Source organism: Ursus americanus, chromosome X (assembly GCF_024610735.1).
Source record: "Ursus americanus isolate L20-20 chromosome X, mUrsAme1.1.p, whole genome shotgun sequence".
In the NCBI taxonomy this organism is placed as follows: Eukaryota; Metazoa; Chordata; class Mammalia; order Carnivora; family Ursidae; genus Ursus; species Ursus americanus.
In genome coordinates this window covers 115,573,518-115,591,759 of record NC_142164.1, presented here as the reverse complement: position 1 = coordinate 115,591,759, position 18,242 = coordinate 115,573,518, and the positions used below count along the sequence as shown (strand labels likewise).

General features: G+C 44.5%; 1 protein-coding gene across 5 annotated transcripts in view; it reads right to left on the bottom strand.

Annotated features, from left to right (window-relative positions):
• The window catches only part of MID1 (midline 1), a 573,199-nt gene that overhangs the window by 10,583 nt on the left and 544,374 nt on the right, over window positions 1–18,242 (bottom strand). For all 5 annotated transcript variants that reach the window (XM_087860132.1, XM_087860136.1, XM_087860135.1 and 2 more), the window contains 3 exons: window positions 15,602–15,729; window positions 10,395–10,538; window positions 1,928–2,089 (listed from right to left, as the gene is read on the bottom strand). In XM_087860132.1, coding sequence (XP_087716258.1) covers window positions 1,928–2,089; window positions 10,395–10,538; window positions 15,602–15,729 — 434 coding nt within the window. The remainder of the gene's footprint in view (window positions 1–1,927; window positions 2,090–10,394; window positions 10,539–15,601; window positions 15,730–18,242) is intronic.

Genomic DNA, 18,242 nt, shown 5'->3' with positions numbered 1-18,242 from the left:
TACATGCAGAGTTTAAATTTCAGCTTGTCTTGTGAAACACAGATGTCCTCAGGAATGATCACACCAGCAACTATTAGGGATAGAGTATGAACTAAGGCAAGAAGAGTATGAAGATAGTTTTGCTTAAAATATTTCAGTTTTTAAAGGTGGAAGAGAGAACGCATGTAAAACCAAGTGGACATTAACAGGCAGACCAGGGGGGAGTTTCACAGAGGCAGCCATCACCGAAGAGCAGGGCCGCGTGCTGCTTGCCCTTCTTCCACAGAGGAATATCAGAATGGTATAGCCATCAGGAAGACTGGCCTCACAATGAGGTGAGATGTACCCCTTCTCGCCTCAACTCACACCCTCACCTCCACACGCGTGGAGCAGGGTCACGTCAGCTTAGGTCAGGCCCAACCCCAACCCCTGCATCCTCAGCGGGCAAATTCCACCTGAGCCTCAGATGGGTTTCTCAAACGCACCATCACCTACTCTGTCCAAGTTCAAGGCTTTTGCTTCAATGACGACAAATTAGTTCAAGGACCAAATTTATCATTTACTAAAGAATTGAATTCATTGTAATATTGTGCACATAGGAGTTTGGCAAACTGCAGCCTGCAGGCCAAATCCAGCATACTGCCTGTGTTTGTCAATAAAGTTTTATGGAAACACGGGAACGCCCATTCACTTCCGTGTAATCTATGGCTGCTTTTGCACTGCAAGGGCAGAGGTGAATAAGAGTGGATGGCGACCAAGACCATTTGACATGCAGAGCCTCAAATATTTACTCTTTGGCACACTGCAGAAAAAGTTTGCCAACTCCTCATGTAAAACTTGATAACATCTGTTCAATAATTGCATGTCTAGAAATAGAGGATGACATTTCTGTCTACATGAAATGAATGCGTCATCTTCCGTAAAACTGATGAAGCACAAATTAGATGTCTCAAAGATATATTCTACAGAATGAACCTCAGTGTACGTATTTACTTACTTTTTTCCTACTTAATCTATAAAAACATTTCCTTCTTTTACATTGAGAGGAGAAATTAGCTTAATGTCTAAGTGTATGTGTCTTAAACACGTATGTCTGGAGTAAAATAAAGTTATTTGAGCACTGAAATGGAGGCTTTGGTTTAAGTGAGGGTGCTTCTGGAAAAGCAGCTGACTGTTCCCACTGACTAGGCGCAACTATCTAACATGGCGCCATATCGACACACTCCAATTTGCTTTCTCTTGGGAGGTCCTATGCAAAGAGATTCCATGTTATAGAACGCATTTCTAGATCAGAAATAGTAAAGAAAAAAGAGAGGATAAAAGAAAACACATGTGGGCAGAGACAACGAGGGAGATGACAGTGTTACAAGACACATGTATGGGCCAGGTCTTCCTTTGTCGTGTCCTGTGTAGTGTGGGATGTTTCCCATCATCCCTGGCCTCTAACCATTAGATACCAGTAGCATCCACCCCAGTTATAACCACCAAAAATGTCTCCAGACATTGCTCGGTGTCCCTGGGGGGGCAAGGGGGGAGGGCAGAATTGCTTCTGACTGAGAACCACAGACCCAGACAGATATCTGGAGTAAACTAAAGAATTCCTGAAGAAAGAGTTCCTCATTTGCTCTTCTGCTATGGAGAACAATTTGCACGTGTAGAGCCCCAATGACACGTCAGGCTTCATACATATATACATGTTCTAATTCTCACAAGAACCCCTCCAGGATTATCTATTTTAAAAGTGAGCGGTCTAAAGTCGATGCAGGGAAGTCAATGGACTCACAGCCCCTAGGGGGTCAAGGGACTTGTGGCCCCCAGAGGTGTCTGACGCCAACCCCATCACCCCGCCCCGGCTCCTTACTTGCTTCTCGGGGCTGTCGGCGATGCCTGAGGCAGAGAGAAGGAAAAGAAAGGGGGACAGAGGTGCTGCTGAGCCCCCGGCACTTACTGTTTGTCTTCAACTTCCCAGGCTCGCTGCTGCGGCTGCCCGCCTGGTTGATGGCCTTGACAATGAAGATGTACTTGGTGCCGCTCTGCAGACCGTGGACCGTGTAGTGGTTCTGCTTGATGTTGGGCACGATCATCCAGCTATCGGCAGAGTTACACAGACCTGCGAAGCCAAGCAGACACTGTTGCTCAGGGAGCGCACTAATAAACTGGCGCGAGCGACCTGTATTTATCGTTATGTGTTCCTATCGTGTGGTCCAAACGGAAAAGCCCGTGAAGGTGACTACATCGCAGCTTCTGGTCAGTAAACATGGCGGCAGCCAAGGTGGTCCTGTTTGGCACGTCGTGCGTGCGGCCCGTGCGCGATGCGTCGTGAGGCACCGTGGTGAGACGGAAGCGGCCAGTTACCACTGGTCCCGCTCTCGGTCCCCTCGCCCCACGCTCAGGACGGTGATGGTTAAACTGGAGTCTCCTGCGTTCTGAGCCTCACAGCAGGTGCGAAGAGACCTGAATGGCATAGGAGAAGTTGGCTGCACTCACGTAAATGCAGCAGATTGCTTTTGTGCCTCTTATTTTTCTCCCTGCCCCAGACCCAGGCCTAAGTGGCTTTGCAGAGACGGCTGGCATGTATTCCCTCGTGACATGGCTTTGGATCTGGCCATGTGATTTGCTCGGGCGATGGGCTGAAGCTGAAGTGGCGGGACGCCAGCTGCAAGAGTAGGCATTCCGAGGCCTCGAGAATTTCTGTTGACGCCTTGGGCCTCTGCCATTGCCAAGGGGAGAACATTCCCCAGAGAGTCTTCTCGTCTCAGCAGGATGAGAGAGACAGGGAACAGCTCTACTGCCCTGCCCCTGCAGGAGTGAGGCCAGCAGAGACTGGGCCAACTTCTGACAGGGGAGCTAAGAAAGTGATCATCAGGGCTGTTGGCGTCGCAGCATTAGCGTGGCTGCAGTTAACCAACTTAGGAGGTGTGTCCCCTGGAGCAGTGGCACCCACGGGCAGCCCAGGGCCCAGGGTAGCTCTTAGAAAAGCACGAACAGGGATTCGGGGACCAGCTGTGTTCCCTAGCATGGCTGGTTTCAGAGTACGGCAGGGCCGCTGCTGCAGGATGTGGGCTGGGGGCAGGCTGAGGATTTACGAGGCTTGGAAGAACATGTAGGGAAAACGAAGCCCATTTTGTTCTGCAGCTGGCTGATGCTGAAAACATCTCTTTGGTATTGGGCCCAGCTCTCCTCTCTCCTCCACCCATCAATCTCCACTCTAAGAGAACCTTTTCCCAGCCCCCTGGTGACTGGCTGTCATGAAGTTTCCTGACTCTGGTGAATTTCCTTCACCAGTTCTTGGTAGAGGGCTGAGCCCCTCCACTTCCTGAGGGGCTCCAAACTCCCCCCACTCTTTCCCTTTCAGTGGATTTGCAAGTCAAAGGGTTAGTTCTTTTGATCTTGAGGCAACTTATACCTTACCGTAATCCCAAGAAGCAGTCCCTTAATCTTTCTTTGGTCTCACCTCTTTGAGAATCTAATAAAACGTTTCTATAGAAGGAAAGTCACATGCACAGATCCATACCAAGCCACAAATATTTGCATGGCATTCTAAGATATTCACAGCCCCATGACATCTGTCTTTGAATCCTACTAAATACTTTCTCCAACTTCTGAGTGAAACGTTGTTCATGCTAGTTTCACAGTTGAGAAGAACCTTAGAAGCAATTTGTCAAGTGTGAAACTTCACCTCATACGATTTGTACCTTGGGTGCACAGTCTTTTTAGACACTCTCCAGTGAGTCATATATATATAAACTCACACACGTATATAAACTCACAGGGTCAGGTCTGACCCTGTGAGTTTTCTATCACTTCTTTTCATCTCCACCTGCGAACATTCCACCAGCAGCGCCGCCACAAGTGATAGAGCCAGCATAAAGCAAGGGAACAGTGGCAGACTCACGGAAGGGGTTGAATGTGTGCGTGCTCATGTTGGAGACGGAGCAGAAGGACTGAAGCACCATCCACCCCCACTCCCCCCACCCCCAATTTTCTCCCAACTCTTAGCCCTCTGTTCTCCTACCCATTCTCACTCGTCTAAGACCCAGGAAAACATCCACCAGTGGTCCAGTAACACGGGACTCTCCTCATTACATTTCCCTTTTGCTACTTTTTCACCTTACCTTTTCCTTGACTGTAGCTGTAATAAGCTCAATGCTTCTAGATAGTGCCATGGCCAAATCATAGATTTGGATCCAACCAAAGAAGGGTCATTGTGAACTCGGAGCTCTGGGCCCCAAGAAGGCTGCGATTCACTTTAGATATTTAATCATGATCTTACAACAGCAATAAAACAAAAACAATGAGGTTTTCAATTGCCTCGGATAATCCACTCGTATTCCTAGACCTTTGTCAACAGCAGTCAAGCACGAATGAAAACAGGAGCGGCATTCAGTAGAATCAAATGAGAATCCTATCAATGTCACTGCATTTACACTGTTCCCGTTTAATTGCATATGTTACAGTAAAATGACTATTGTGGTCAAAGAAAGCAAATGTAAAAATGTTTCAATAAACTTTACATCACTGTACAGCTGAAAAGCTGGGCTTAATGTGGTGGGGGAATGCTTTCAGCGACATCATAAAGCAGATGTCTAAAATTGCTACAAACAGCAACTTGGCCTATAATCCAAAGCCTTAACCCAACAAAAAAGATTTAAGGTTTCAGAACCCTTTTCCAAACAGAAAAGGGACCCTGACCATCTTGATTATTTTGAAGAGGTCGCTATTTTTTTTCCCTCAAACATTAAAGAACAAAAATGTTCATGGAGTAGTAAAATTTGATTGGATAGCTTTACACTGGGCCAATCTGCTCTCACGAACGCTATTTCTGTGGCGGCTTACCTTTCTGTTATTATTATTGCCAGGATAGTAATTGAGAAGTTGATTAAAAATGCCAAGAAAGCAACATTGACCATTTTCTTCCGGGGGCTGGAGTAAGTGTCTCCGAACACACCGTTACTGCACTGCTAGTGTTGGTCCAGGGCCAGCACCTCATAACGTCTCGCATATGGTGCCAAGTGCCAGGCCTCTCTGCCTTGATACCCTACTGTGTTGGGGCCATTGACCAGGTTTTATGCATCTCTTTATGAAACACCCATGTAACCATCCTGGACTGGAACTTCACTTTTCTCCAAATTCGTTTTCAATCATCTTTGAGGGTATGCCGACACCCACCTTCTCTAATTCAGCTTCGAGTATTAAAACAACAATGGAACTTGGGAGATAATTAGTTCATAATGGAACTTAATTGAGTTTTTCAATTTTATACATTTTGTTCTCATTCACAATGGGTCAGAGGCATCTCCCTACATAATGCCGCTCATTACAAGATCCTAATTACATTGGGGATTTCAGAGCCTTGTATAGCAACTGTCATCTCGCAGTAAAACATTATGTATAAAACATTACGCAACACGGACACCCTTCAGAGAGGCGGCATGTGGCTGCAAACATCCTTTGTTTCTTCTAGCAGATCGGACAGAAGTGAACATTCTTTTCCTTCTTCTCTGTAAAAACAGTATCTGTTTAATAACGCTCATGAATGTTTTCAAAATGACTAAAATTAATTAAATACAGATAACTACCTCGCCGTGGAGACCTGGAGAAACGCATCTTTGGACTTTTGCTAATAATAAAAATAGGCTGCTGGGAAAAGGCCCCATTTAGGATTTTAAATGGTGCGCTGAAAGCAGTTTTAGAAAAAACATGAAAAACGTTGTAAGATTAAATACATATCTACTTATTAATAAGCAATTCATTAACATTGGTAGGCATAATTCCGTTAATAAAAGTGCATAATAAAAAATTGATAGTCATTAATTTTGCATTTGAATATATGAATTTGATTAGGGAGAGCCTTTTTATAAGATTAAAAGCTTCACAGATATTATCTAATTCTCCTTCACTGAAGTCAGTTGTGGGCAATTAACTAGAATTTACTATGACAAGTGAAGGAACCGTGACCTACAGGCCAGTTTTGGGGCATTTTGTCTTCTAATTTTTGGTACAGTTTTACTATTAGCTCTTGTCATGCAATGTAACAACATCCGCAAAGGATATTCCTCCAGGTGGTAAGACAGATGAACACACAACATTCAGGGACGGCCTCGCACATGAAGATTGTGTAAAATGCCATCGTGTAGATTAACCTTGGCTAATTTCACGACTGACCTTTATCCAAGGACCCAAAACAACAGCTTTTTAAAAAAATGCGATGACGGGTGAGTGTAGTCCTATCTTTGTAGGAATCATAACCTTGGATACCTCCATGCTAGCACTGTGGCAAGCACAGGGCTCAGACCTATACTTTCATTACCTCAACCATGTGAAGTTAAAACATTACCTCTTCTTACAGACGAGGAAACAGATTTAGAGGATGTCAAATAATTTGTCCCAAATTATGGAGCTAGTGAGCTCCACAGTTGGGATTCAAATCCATGTCTCTCTCGGCCACTAGAAATATGTGAAATAGTTAAGAAGAAAATAATTAGAAGATCTTTGCATCTCAATTGCCCTTTTATCTACGTTTATTCTTTCATCGTTAGGACTTGATCCTGTAGGCCTCAGGACTTTACTATACTGGTTTAATGGGAGTTAAAGAGACAAACAGCTCTCGGTTAGTACTAACAAGCTGATGAGAGTACCCCAGTCGGATGGGCACCTGCGGTTTCCCTGATCTCCATCCGTCCTGGGAGCAACGGCCTTTTTGACATGCATGAAATAAGTAAGGTCTGTCATCTTCATGAAGTCATTCCCCTTTATTTTCTTGTGGCAACTGCTTTTGGGGAACAAAACGCCATCTCTGGAATCACCGAGTATAGTGCTCTGAATTCAGGAGTGTCACTGCCGGCGGACTTCTGTAGGCACGGCCTTTTCCCGTCGATTCATTTGTCTTGTTTTGGTATTATTTTTCATGCCAACGGCACGGAAGCCAAGTCAGTCCCAGCTTAGCTACCTGAGAAACCCTAAGTTTCAGGCACTAGATCTCTTCTCTTCTTTGGGGGGATGGAAGGAAGCACGGGAATGAGTCAGGGTTCTCCAGCGGATCGCCTTCCAGCTCCACGTCCTCGCTCCTCGCCTATCTATACTCTTAGCCCTGGAGCCTCGCAGGCCCTCGTATTCTGACTCTGGGCTCGCCTGTGGGACTTGCTTTGGCCTCTGGCGTATCAGCTAACAGGACAAAGACAGGGGCTTGCAAAGCCCGTGTGCAAGTGGGCCTGTCCTTAACAGTCGTGCGCTGAGCTCACCAGGAGAACGTGCCCGCGCAGGACTGCAGGAGGGAGCCATGCAGCAGCCAGCAGCCCCAGTCCACAGCCTGACCGTGACGGAGCCTCACCAAGGTCAGCGGGACCAGCAGACCCCCACCTGACTGCAGACACACAGGCAATACATGCTTATTGTTATATGCTACTTGGGTTCTCTGGTTGTTGGCTCTTCAGCCAAAGCCAACTGACACAAGGGCCTGCCAGTCCAGGCCAAGGCTCTATGCACTGTCCAAATGCCCATAAAAATTTGATTCAAGACACTTCAGGAAATACATAACCATCTATGGCAGACACGCCCTTGAGTAGCCCCCATGATTTCCACTCCATACTGTTCGTGACTTTGTGTAATATGTCCTCCTTGAGTGTAGGCAGGACCTGTGACCTGCTTGTAACCAACAGAATATGGCAAAGGACAAAAGTCCTGTCATCGCTCTCACTCCTTGGTGGTACATCATATGGCAAAGGTGAAGGGAGTTTGCAAATGTACTTAAGGTCCCTGATCAGGTGTTTCTGAGTTAATCAAAAGAAAGATTATTCTGGCTGAAAAAAGCAAGGTAAAGAACTGTGTTTGGCATGCTACCTTTTGTGATCCTAAAAAATGAATTTCTGGGTGTGTGTGAGTGTATGTCCATCTTTGTGTATTAACAGACTACCCCAGGAAAGATGTGTGTGAGCTGGAGCTGCTGCAGTGGGTAACTCTGGAACCAGGGTGGCTGCCATATTGGAAAACATCCAATTATCACTGTAGACATTTTATATATTATTACGTAGTGTTAGTGCATTATTACTAACAAGAAAGATACTAGGGAAATTAATATTTCTTCATGATTTGTGGCGGGGCATGTAGAACTAGGGATGAGGAGCAAAACCAGAAGAATCCAAACTCCGGAAAGGAGAGCAAAATGACGCCAAACCCTTAGACCTGCCCCTAAAAGCACTTCAAATAGTTGAAGATAGTAATGGTGTTTCCCGGGGCTATGGGTCAGAGGTGGAGAAGTCTTTCTGGAATTATCTTCTCCTTGCCTTCTTTGGTGCTAGTACCATTGGCAGGTCCCGGCCATCTCTGCCTCCTCGAATTACTACGAACCTCCAAGTTCATGTCTCTGCTTCTAGTTTTGCCCTGTTCCACTCCATCCTCCACAACACTGCCTGAGGGGGCTTCTAACCATACATCTGATGGCACTGCTGCTCTGCGGGCCGCCCAAGCCCACAGGGAAAAATCCTACACCGTGTGGCCCAAGTGGCCCTCTGTGGTCTAGGTCTTTACTGTGGGTTAGGATTAAGAGACTGATGATTAAGAACATGTGCTTTCTGGAACCAGACCTATATGGGTTTGAGTCCTGGTTCTATTTCTGTCTTCATCTCCCACCATCTCCCCTTCCCCACTCAATTCTCTAGCCAGGCTTTAGTAGGGGATGTCTCAGAAAATGCCTTGCCATTCTCTGTCTCCACAGGTTGGCCCCCGATGATGTGGCTGCCTGGCATCCCCTTAACTCGCTGATATGTACCCACTCTCTTTCAAAACTTAGTTAAACCATCACCTCCCCCGAGACGTTTTTGTTACACCCCCCACTTCTGCCCTCTTACTCAGGCAGCCGGCCACAGGGGTTCGCAACATTTCGTGACTTTTCCCCCCTTACACGTTCTTGGAAAATGGTGAGATTTTAATAAAAGCTTCCAAAGCAGGCCAATTAAGGAGTGGAAGGTCCGAGGGTCGAGGAGGGAAGCCTGGGAAATGAGGACTAAGGCAGCTGGGGGTCCCTTTGTTGGTATGAGCCAGAAATACTTCATTGACTCGGAGGCGGGGGTCTTCACACATCGCTCTTTCAATTAATCCTAAATCTAATTTCTTTTTTAAGCATCACGTGCCTCAGAATTACTTGTGCTAGGAAAGAACGGTGTGGTTAAGGGAGAACAGGTGTATATAATAAAAGCACATTCAGTTGATATGGATTTATTCAAAACATTTCTTTGTTGAAAAGTGACTGCTATTCTACTCTACTCTACTCTACTCTATTCTATTCTACTTTGACATGTTCTATTTCAATTTGCTAAAGAAGTTTCAAACTTGCTCCCCTGAAAAGCCACTTCTTCTGGTCCTTTCCCATTTACTCAACTCAATTTGAATAACTGGGGGGGTACAGAGGAGAGAGTCCTTTGTTATCACCTCTGTGGCCAGCAACTGGGGCTATCTGAGATCATCAAATTGTCTCTGATACCGAATATCTCATGGGCCCCAGTGAAAGAAGGGCCTCTCTGTGTTTCACATCGGGTCTGAAATTCTTCCCAGGTGGGGGCCAATGACTAACATTTCAAATGCTGCGCCTGCTCTCCTCCCAATGGGATGTGGTATTTGGCATTGCTTGGCTACCCATTTTAGTAAATTCTTTTTTTACATTCTGAAATAACACTCAGAAAAGCACATAACACTAAATGTATGATATAATGACTAAACCATGTAACTCCCACCCGGAGAGTAGTTAACCCCATGAGCCCCCATATATTGCTTCCCAATGGGGCCACTCCCCTCCCATCCCAGAAGTAACGATCATCTTTGCTTTTATTTATAGTTTTTATACCTATGTATGCATCTCTAAACAAAATAGTTTCTTTTTTTAAAGATTTAGTTATTTGAGAGAGAGAGAGAGAGTGCACATGTGCATGTGCGAGGGGAGGGGAGGGGCAGAAGGAGAAAGAATCTCAAGCAGACTCTCCGCCGAGCGTGGAGCTTGTCGTGGGGCTCGATCTCATGACGCTGAGATCATGACCTGAGCCAAAATCAAGAGTCGGACACCTAACCGACTGAGCCACCCAGGCGCCCCACAACATAGTTTTCTTCTTTATCTTTAAATTATGAATGTATAAATAGATTCATACCACATGTATTCTTGTTTCCTGCTTCTTTCTCTTAGCCGTATGCTTGTAAGACTCATGCTTGTGGTTTGCTAGAGATCGCTAATGTTCATCACTCTTTGGCCAGCTATTTTTGCTAGTATAGTACAAGTGAATGCTATCATCTTCTTGGTTAGGAAACGCAGCCAATACATACTGTGTATTCTTTCCTTCCTCGTCTTCCCTTGACACTTCAATTTAGAAATGCGATCTAACTGAAAACAGTCACCAAACAGAGAAATCGACAGGGGGTGCGATACTCACTAACAACGTTGGCTTGTCCGGTGAATATGGTGTACTGGAGCTCATAGGAAACCACACTGAATTCATCATCGGAGGTCCAATGGACGGTGATGGTATCATAGGAAGCTGTGCAGAGCTCTTCTCTAATCGTGGGAGGGTTGGGAGCTGTGGGGATCAAGAATGCTTGTCAGTGGAGAAGCAGGCACCTCTGGGATACGTTTCAGAGGAGATGTGTACAGTCAAAGCAGGCCTTTCTAAATAGGTCCGTCGGGCCCACTATCCCAGAGACGGTGACCCCAGTCCAAAGAACGAGCGTTTGGTTGGCTGGTTGCTGCTGTGATTGTTAAAAGGTAGTATGACTTCTGCCAGCCAGTAGGAACTTATCTCTATTTATCGTGAAAGTATGTTTAGGAGGTTAAGCAAATAATACCCTTATCCATGAAAAAAAAATATTAAACAAAAAGTAAACAAGATGAACTTTTGTGATTTCATCCACACTGGGGAGATGGTAAACTTTTCCAGTAAAGGGTGAGGTGGTAAATATTTTAGGCTTTGCGGGCCATACGGTCTCTTTTGTACCTACCCAGCTCTGCTGCACTGTGAAGGCAGCCCTGGGCAAGTCACACTCAAATGGATGTGGGCAGGTTCCAGTAAAACTTTATTACAAAAACAGGTGAGGGCTAGATTTGGCCTATGAGCCAAAGTTTGCCAGCCTCTGAGCTTTGTGAGGTCACGTGTTTTTATATTCATACACCCAACTGGAAAAATATCAATGTTTGTTATCCTATATCAAACCAGACAAATAATTGTTTGAAAATCTTCTTTCATTAGATGTTTTGATGCCTTTTTTAAAAAATCTTATTAGTGTGGCCCTATTTTCTTCTCATTTTCAATTTATAGGTGATATTTTAAGAAGAACACAATTAACAATCAATCATATCTAAGAAGTACATGTTTCCTTCCCCAAAGCAAACATGGCTCCTTGGCATTTGGTTAACTTTTTCACTGGAGAAGGCTGCCGTTTTATGTCTTGAACAGAGTCTGGAGTAGAGAAGTCTAAATCCTACCAAAATAATGATCTGAAGTTGACTTAAAATCTGGGGCGCCTGGGTAGCGCAGTCGTTAAAGCGTCTGCCTTCGGCTCAGGGCGTGATCCCGGTGTTCCGGGATCGAGTCCCACATCGGGCTCCTCTGCTAGGAGCCTGCTTCTTCCTCTCTCACTCACCTGCTCTGTTCCCTCTCTCGCTGGCTGTCTCTCTGTCACATAAATAAATAAAATCTTTAAAAAAAAAATGAAGTTGACTTAAAATCTACCGGCTTGATTTCAGTAACTGGTTTTATGAGAAGAGTTTGAGAGCAAGAAAAAGACTAGGCAGTGAGTGCTTTGCACTGGCAATAATATTTTAGAGCAGGGGTTGGCAAACTATGGCTATGGGCCAAATCTGGCCCACTGCCTGTTTTTGTAAATAAAGTTTTATTGGAACACAGCCAGGCTCATTCATTTATGTATTGTCTGTGGCTGCTTTTGTGCACTAGCGGAGTTGAGTAGTTGGGACCATATGTCCTGCAAAGCCTAAAATATTTACCATCTGGCCCTTTATAGTCAAAGTTTGCCAACTCCTGGTTTAGAGAATCGATCCAGGCCTTTATTTCCACTCTTCTTTATACTAGGGCCTAACTTCAAAAGGAGAAACATATCTGCATTCTATAGATTTGTAGCAACCTCTGTTCACACTACTGCAGAGTTCTTTCCTGCTCTAAACTTCGATTAGGACTGAGGAGTCCTAAACAAGCCCAAAGAAGGAGAAGAGTTTATAAAAAACGGTAAATTGAAAACTCGAATTGTTTTAGGCTTCTTCATTTTGTCCCCTGAAGAGATGTCCAGGACAAACAGCGTACACAGCAAGTTACTTTTATGCTTGTTGTATAAAGTTGATTAGACCAGCTTTGCCTCTTGCTTAGAGAATTCCACGAACATTACCGCGCACTTACACAACGTGGGCAGGCACCGCGCTAAGTCGCGTATTAAGACAGAAAGGCTCTATAGAGCCCCCAAAGCATTCTTTCTGGAATATGTATTTATACATCTGTCTCCTGAAGTATCCACATGCAAGATTTAGTGTCATGTGCTATGACTTGATGTGCATGAATCAGCGACACCAAGCCAGAGACGCATTCAGTGAGGGAGACCCAGCTGCACCATAAAACATGCTTATGATTGTCTGTGTGGTCCCTGCTGCTGTGCGATCCCCCGGCGGGGAGTGGTGGAGAAATGCTTATTCTCCCATAATCTAAATAGTGCATTGAATTACTTTTCCATCAACCACTGTAGAAAGATTTTGTCCTTTCTGCATTGCAATATATGATTAAATAGAAAGCAAACTTATGTTCAAAATAAGCAAGTAGCTGTGAGACACATGGCAGTAGCTGTGATCGGGGAGGAAATGTCACCTCTCTGGGTTATTAACTTGACATACCACTTAGAGGCATGTCACAGGGAAAAAAAAATCTTGTTTTCACAGCCACGCAGGCTAACCCTGTTTTGATTATAAACCCAATGGGTTTGTCCTGAAAAGTCAATACCCAATTTACCGTAAATGAGAGTAGCAGCATGCTGCCAATTTCAATATTCATGGAATTGGTAGCAGAACTGCTATTTTCTTGCCTCTGTCATAAACAGGACATGAGAAATGGTGCGCTAATACTCCACAAACACTTCATTTCCTGCTTACAAATGTCTGATAAACTATTTGGACTTGGCAATATCAGCCAAGCATCATATGTTATGGCCGGGATCGATGTTATGTCTAGAAATGGGCCAGATTTGTATTTGAGGTTCGACAGTTAAGAAGGCATAATGGCAGGTACCCCATGTGGTGCTAGCTTGGCATAAACAGCCATCAGGATGATATATGGTGTACACGGTCCTAGTCAGTGCGAACTACTTTCACACTTTCCCCTTTAATCACTGCCTTGGCATTCGCATGGAGACGTGGCCCATGAATGTATGCCCGCTGGAACACCATCAGACGGCTATTGGGAAATGGGGAGGACACACTCAGGTCAACAAGACACTGATCTTGTGCAGAAAGTTCCATGTGCCTGGCCCAACAGTCTTTCAGTCCTCTTTGTCCTTGGGCATGACCTTGTGACGTGGATCTGGCCCACAAGACACAAGTGGGAGTTTGCCAGATGGGTCTTCTGAGCAAGCTTTTTGTTTTCCTAATAAACAAAGACAGATTTTTGTCCCCATTTCCCTTGCATCCCTCTCTTTTTACCTGTAACTTGAGCACGATGTATGGAGGCGGGGCAGCTGTGCTGTGATCATGTGGCAAAAAGGCAACACAGCGAGGATGGCAGAGTAGAAAAAGAGCAAGAGCCTGGGGTCTGAGGTCATCACTGAGCCGCTGCGCAGGCCTGGACCACACACCTCCGTGCTCGGGTTTGCAGGACGTGAACACCCCTTGATGGGTTTAGTCACTGCTAACTGGACTTTCTGTTGTTGCAATCATACTCAATCCCAAACGGTATAAGGAAAAAAAGAGATTTTTCATAGGCTGCCATCATGAGAAACCGCTGAGCCAGAGAAAGCCTAGATCTGAGCTAATACAGCAGCCACAAGCGTTTTATATTTCAATTATGTTTAATTAAAGTTAAATGAAAGTAAAGACTCACCGTGTACATTTCAAGTTTCTGACAGCCCTATGCTGTCAGCAGCTACCATAATGGACAGTGCAGATACAGAATGTTTCTATCATTGTGGAAGGTTCTATGCGGTAGTGTGAGTTTAGACAGATGTCAGAGTTAAAAGCTTAAAAAAGGAGGGTGGTATAGTAAGAAGTATTTGAAACCAAGTTTGGTTCCTTACTGCAATTGCATTTTGGAGTCAACTTCTTTCTTCCTTAATAGGAGTGGTATGGTTTGAAAGAATGACATAAGATAAGAAGTTGTGGGATGGCCGCTTCCCTTGCAAATGCAGAAAGGCTAAAAACAGCACCTCGGCTTCTTGCAAAGAAAAAACCTATCTGGGTATAATGCCCCTTGGATATAAAACTCCTCGCTTTTGATCCACAGACTGTAAAAACAAATATCGCACAATGTTCCCTTTCTCCTGCTCCATCTTTTCCAACCACTCCCCCTCAAACACACACACACACACACACACACACACACACACACACACACAGAATTGGAGTGGGGAAGCTGATGCCATGCTAAGTTAGGGATGTGGTCTCTCGAAGGCTGTGTGTCCTCAGTTCGGTGCACATCTGGCTTCATTGTATATACAGAGCCTTCCTGAAGTCATCGGCACCGGTGGTTTTGGCTAATACAAATAAAGGTCATCTAAACAGTCCGCATTCTACCAGCGAATGATTTCAATTCTCACTCTCGAGGTTGACAGCAAAGAAAAATTTGGAAGCGTGGTTAGAAACAGGAGTAGCCTGAGGTTTTCTTTTATTGCCATTCCTTTTGTTTTGTAAGCTTGACCCAAAAAAATGCCTATCAGAAACACGGCACCAGGAATTCACATGTGATTTTTGGAACGTTTGCCATGGTGACCTTTTGCCAAGATGAAATGCGGTCTTTTACTAGAAAGAGCAAGAGGTCTTCGGAGTCCGTACGGACCCAAGTCAAATCCTAATTCCACCACTTGCTAGCTACCTGACCTCCAGCAAGATGGGTGACCTCCGTCATCTGCAAAATGAGGATTATAACATGCTACCTCAGTTTGATGGTGTGAAGATGACACAAGATCTCAGACACAAAGAGCTGAAACAGGGTAGACACCCAATCAAGAGTTAGCTGCCAATTTTTTCCCTGCCAAGACAATGTGAGAGTCAGATGCCTTGCTGAGATGAAGTGGAAAACAGCCACGCTCCTTATGTACGTCTCCGATGGCCAACGGAGCGATTATTTGTGGCTGCCACACTCAGGGAAGGAGGGAAAATGGTGGGAAGTATGTTTTTAATTATTGAGATTCTCCTTTTTCCTCTGTCCCCAATTTGGTCTCGGACCGTGTTGTTTTGGGAGAGGGCAAAAAAAGCATGCCAGAAATCATTTATGGGAATATTAGACTCCATTCCTAAATCAGAAGCGCACACCTCTGGGTTTTAGGGAATCGACGTGGTGGCAAAGTATGTGTATCACTGAATGTACACAATATTACAGTGCGCATGCACGTGCACGCGTACACACACACACACACACACACACACACAAGACAATACCTGTAAGGTAATCCAGACATTCTAGCAACTTCTTCTCTCTGGAAAAGTCTAAGGCAAAGGTGTCGAATGTGTCATTGAGGTTGATTTCAGGAATTAGAACCTGGGATGATGCAGTTGCCATGGAGACTCTGTAATTTAAACAAAACAACTTTTTAGAAATGTCAAGATGCCTTTCACCGTCACTGCACAGGAATGAAAAAAATAAAAGGAAAAGAAGCATCATTTTAAATAGTGCTGTTTTTGCACGTGAGCCTTAAGAAAAACCTTGGAACGGCACGACACAGCAACACAATGCACACGGACGTGAGCTTAAAGACGAGGCAAAAGAATCGGGGAAACAGTAGAATGGCTCCCCCCCCATCCTTTATACTGTTGGAAAAAAACTCCCCATGGAGGTGAAAGAATATTCATATTTCATGTTGCTGTGTATTTAACAGCCCGGCCCCTTCACATCTAACCCCAGCGAGAAGCACATAGCTCCAGGCGTTTCTTCACACATCTGTCTGCGAAACTTTGTTCCTTTCAGACTCGACCCTGCTCCACTTCAAAGAGGAGGCTCCAAAATTTCAAACTGCAGAAAAGGCAAAGTGAAGATTAAAAAAGAATGTTTGCAGATATTGGATTAGTTTAATCAATGACTAGCCTCTCTCTAAAATAAACATTAAAAAAGGAGTTTTTGTCTGGCTCGTTTCGTTCTCCCTGTATTCCTTTTTTTGTGCACCATATTCCCAGCAGATGCCATGGAAAATATTCATGAGCTTTCTCACAAATTCCTCCAATGGATGCACCATCTTCCCTCTTCGTTTACGGTTGCTAGTTAAGAGTTCTCATTTACAAACCATAAAGCAACGTATTGGTACATATGACTCTTCTGCTATGAGAGAATTTCCTGCTACGTGTGTGTTAAGCTCTCAAGTTGATTTGCAAAGGTCAGTTACTAATAGGACTTTTTGACTAATTAAAAATGCAAGTGATCCCTTAAAAACGATACAATTGTGGCATGACATAAACCACGTGTGAGCATATGATCTGGGTATTTCATGAAGTTCGGTAAACACCACCAAGGACCGACTATGTGTAGGGTACTGAGTAGGGCTGGGAATTTGTGAGCAAAGCAACACTCTGAAATGGTTCAGCTCTAACTCTAGTTACTTTCTTTTCTTTCTTTTTTTTTTAAGATTTTATTTATTTGACAGAGAGAGAGCACAAGCAGGGGGAGCAGCACGGAGAGGGAGAAGCAGTCTCCCCACTGAGCAAGGAGCCTGATGTGGGGCTCGATCCCAGGACTGTGGGATCATGATCTGAGCCGAAGGCAGACACTTAACCAACTGAGCCACCCAGGCGCCCCTAGTTACTTATTTTCTAATTAAGAGTATTGACGCTCATTTATACAAGCTCACAAAGCTAGCTGGCAGCAGCCAGGAGGAGAATTCTAGATCTATACTCTTCCATTTAATCTAGAAAAATTTCAACGTGGTCACCTAAGGAGATTTTTCTCCTCTTGTGTCTCTTAATGGCCCTTACAATTTTGTATTTTATAAAGATAAGGTATTTTGGCTATAAAAATTACACTTGTGGATCTATCCATACGATGGAATATTATTCATCCATAAAAAGGAGTGAAGTACTAATGCACACAGCAATGCGGGTGAACCTTGAAAGCGTTGTGCTAAGTGAAAGAAACCCGACACAGAAGGCCACGTATTGTATGATCCATTTGTATGAATGATCGGAATAGGCGAATTCATACAAACAGCAGATTAGTGGTTGCCAGGGGCTGGGGGGACGGCGGGGCAAGGGACGATGACTACATAATGGGTATGGAGTTTTTCGGGGGATAACAAAAAGATTGCAGAACTCGATACAGGTAGTAATTGCACAACACTGTGACTGTACTAAATGCCACCGAACTGCACACATTAAAACGGTTAATTTTATGTTCTCTGGATTTTACCTCAGTATAAGTTATACCTGTGAAGTGCTCAAAATCCTTAGAAACGCGCCCGTTTCTATAATTGTACTTCTGGCACGTTTTCAGTTCTGTCTAGGGAGGGAAGTAGACGGGATAATGAACAGTGTAATAACTGGGATGATATCGGCATCCATGGATGAAAAGTTTGAAGAGGCATAAACTCTGGAAAGAAAAGTTTCAAGTGTTTGAATGAGGGGGGAGAATCTAAATTCACCACTTAACTCTTTCACCAAGAAACAGTGACTAGCAGAGCTGTGCGATTTTGTGGGCTAATGAGCGCACCCAAGGGGAATGGGCTAATCATTGTGACGAACACCTGCTAATTCAGACTGGCGGATAAAGGGATGGTTGCTAGGCATTTTTCACAGAGAGTCAAACTGTACTTAAAAAATGCTTTCCTATGACCCATAAGCACAAAAACTCCTCAAAACTCAGAGCGATCCCGGGATCACTCAACAAATATATACGAAGCTCTTAAAGCACGTCTACATGTCCTGAAGAGCCCGAAATATTTGCGTCCGTGCAGAAAAGTTAAAAGAAACGCTATAGTGCCATGTGCACTCCTCAGATAAGAATTTCAAAGCAAAACCCCAATTAGAATGTTTCTTGATGTCCAGCAGGGAAAACTGCACCGAGCTATTAAGAAACGAGCGTCTTTCTATCGCATTT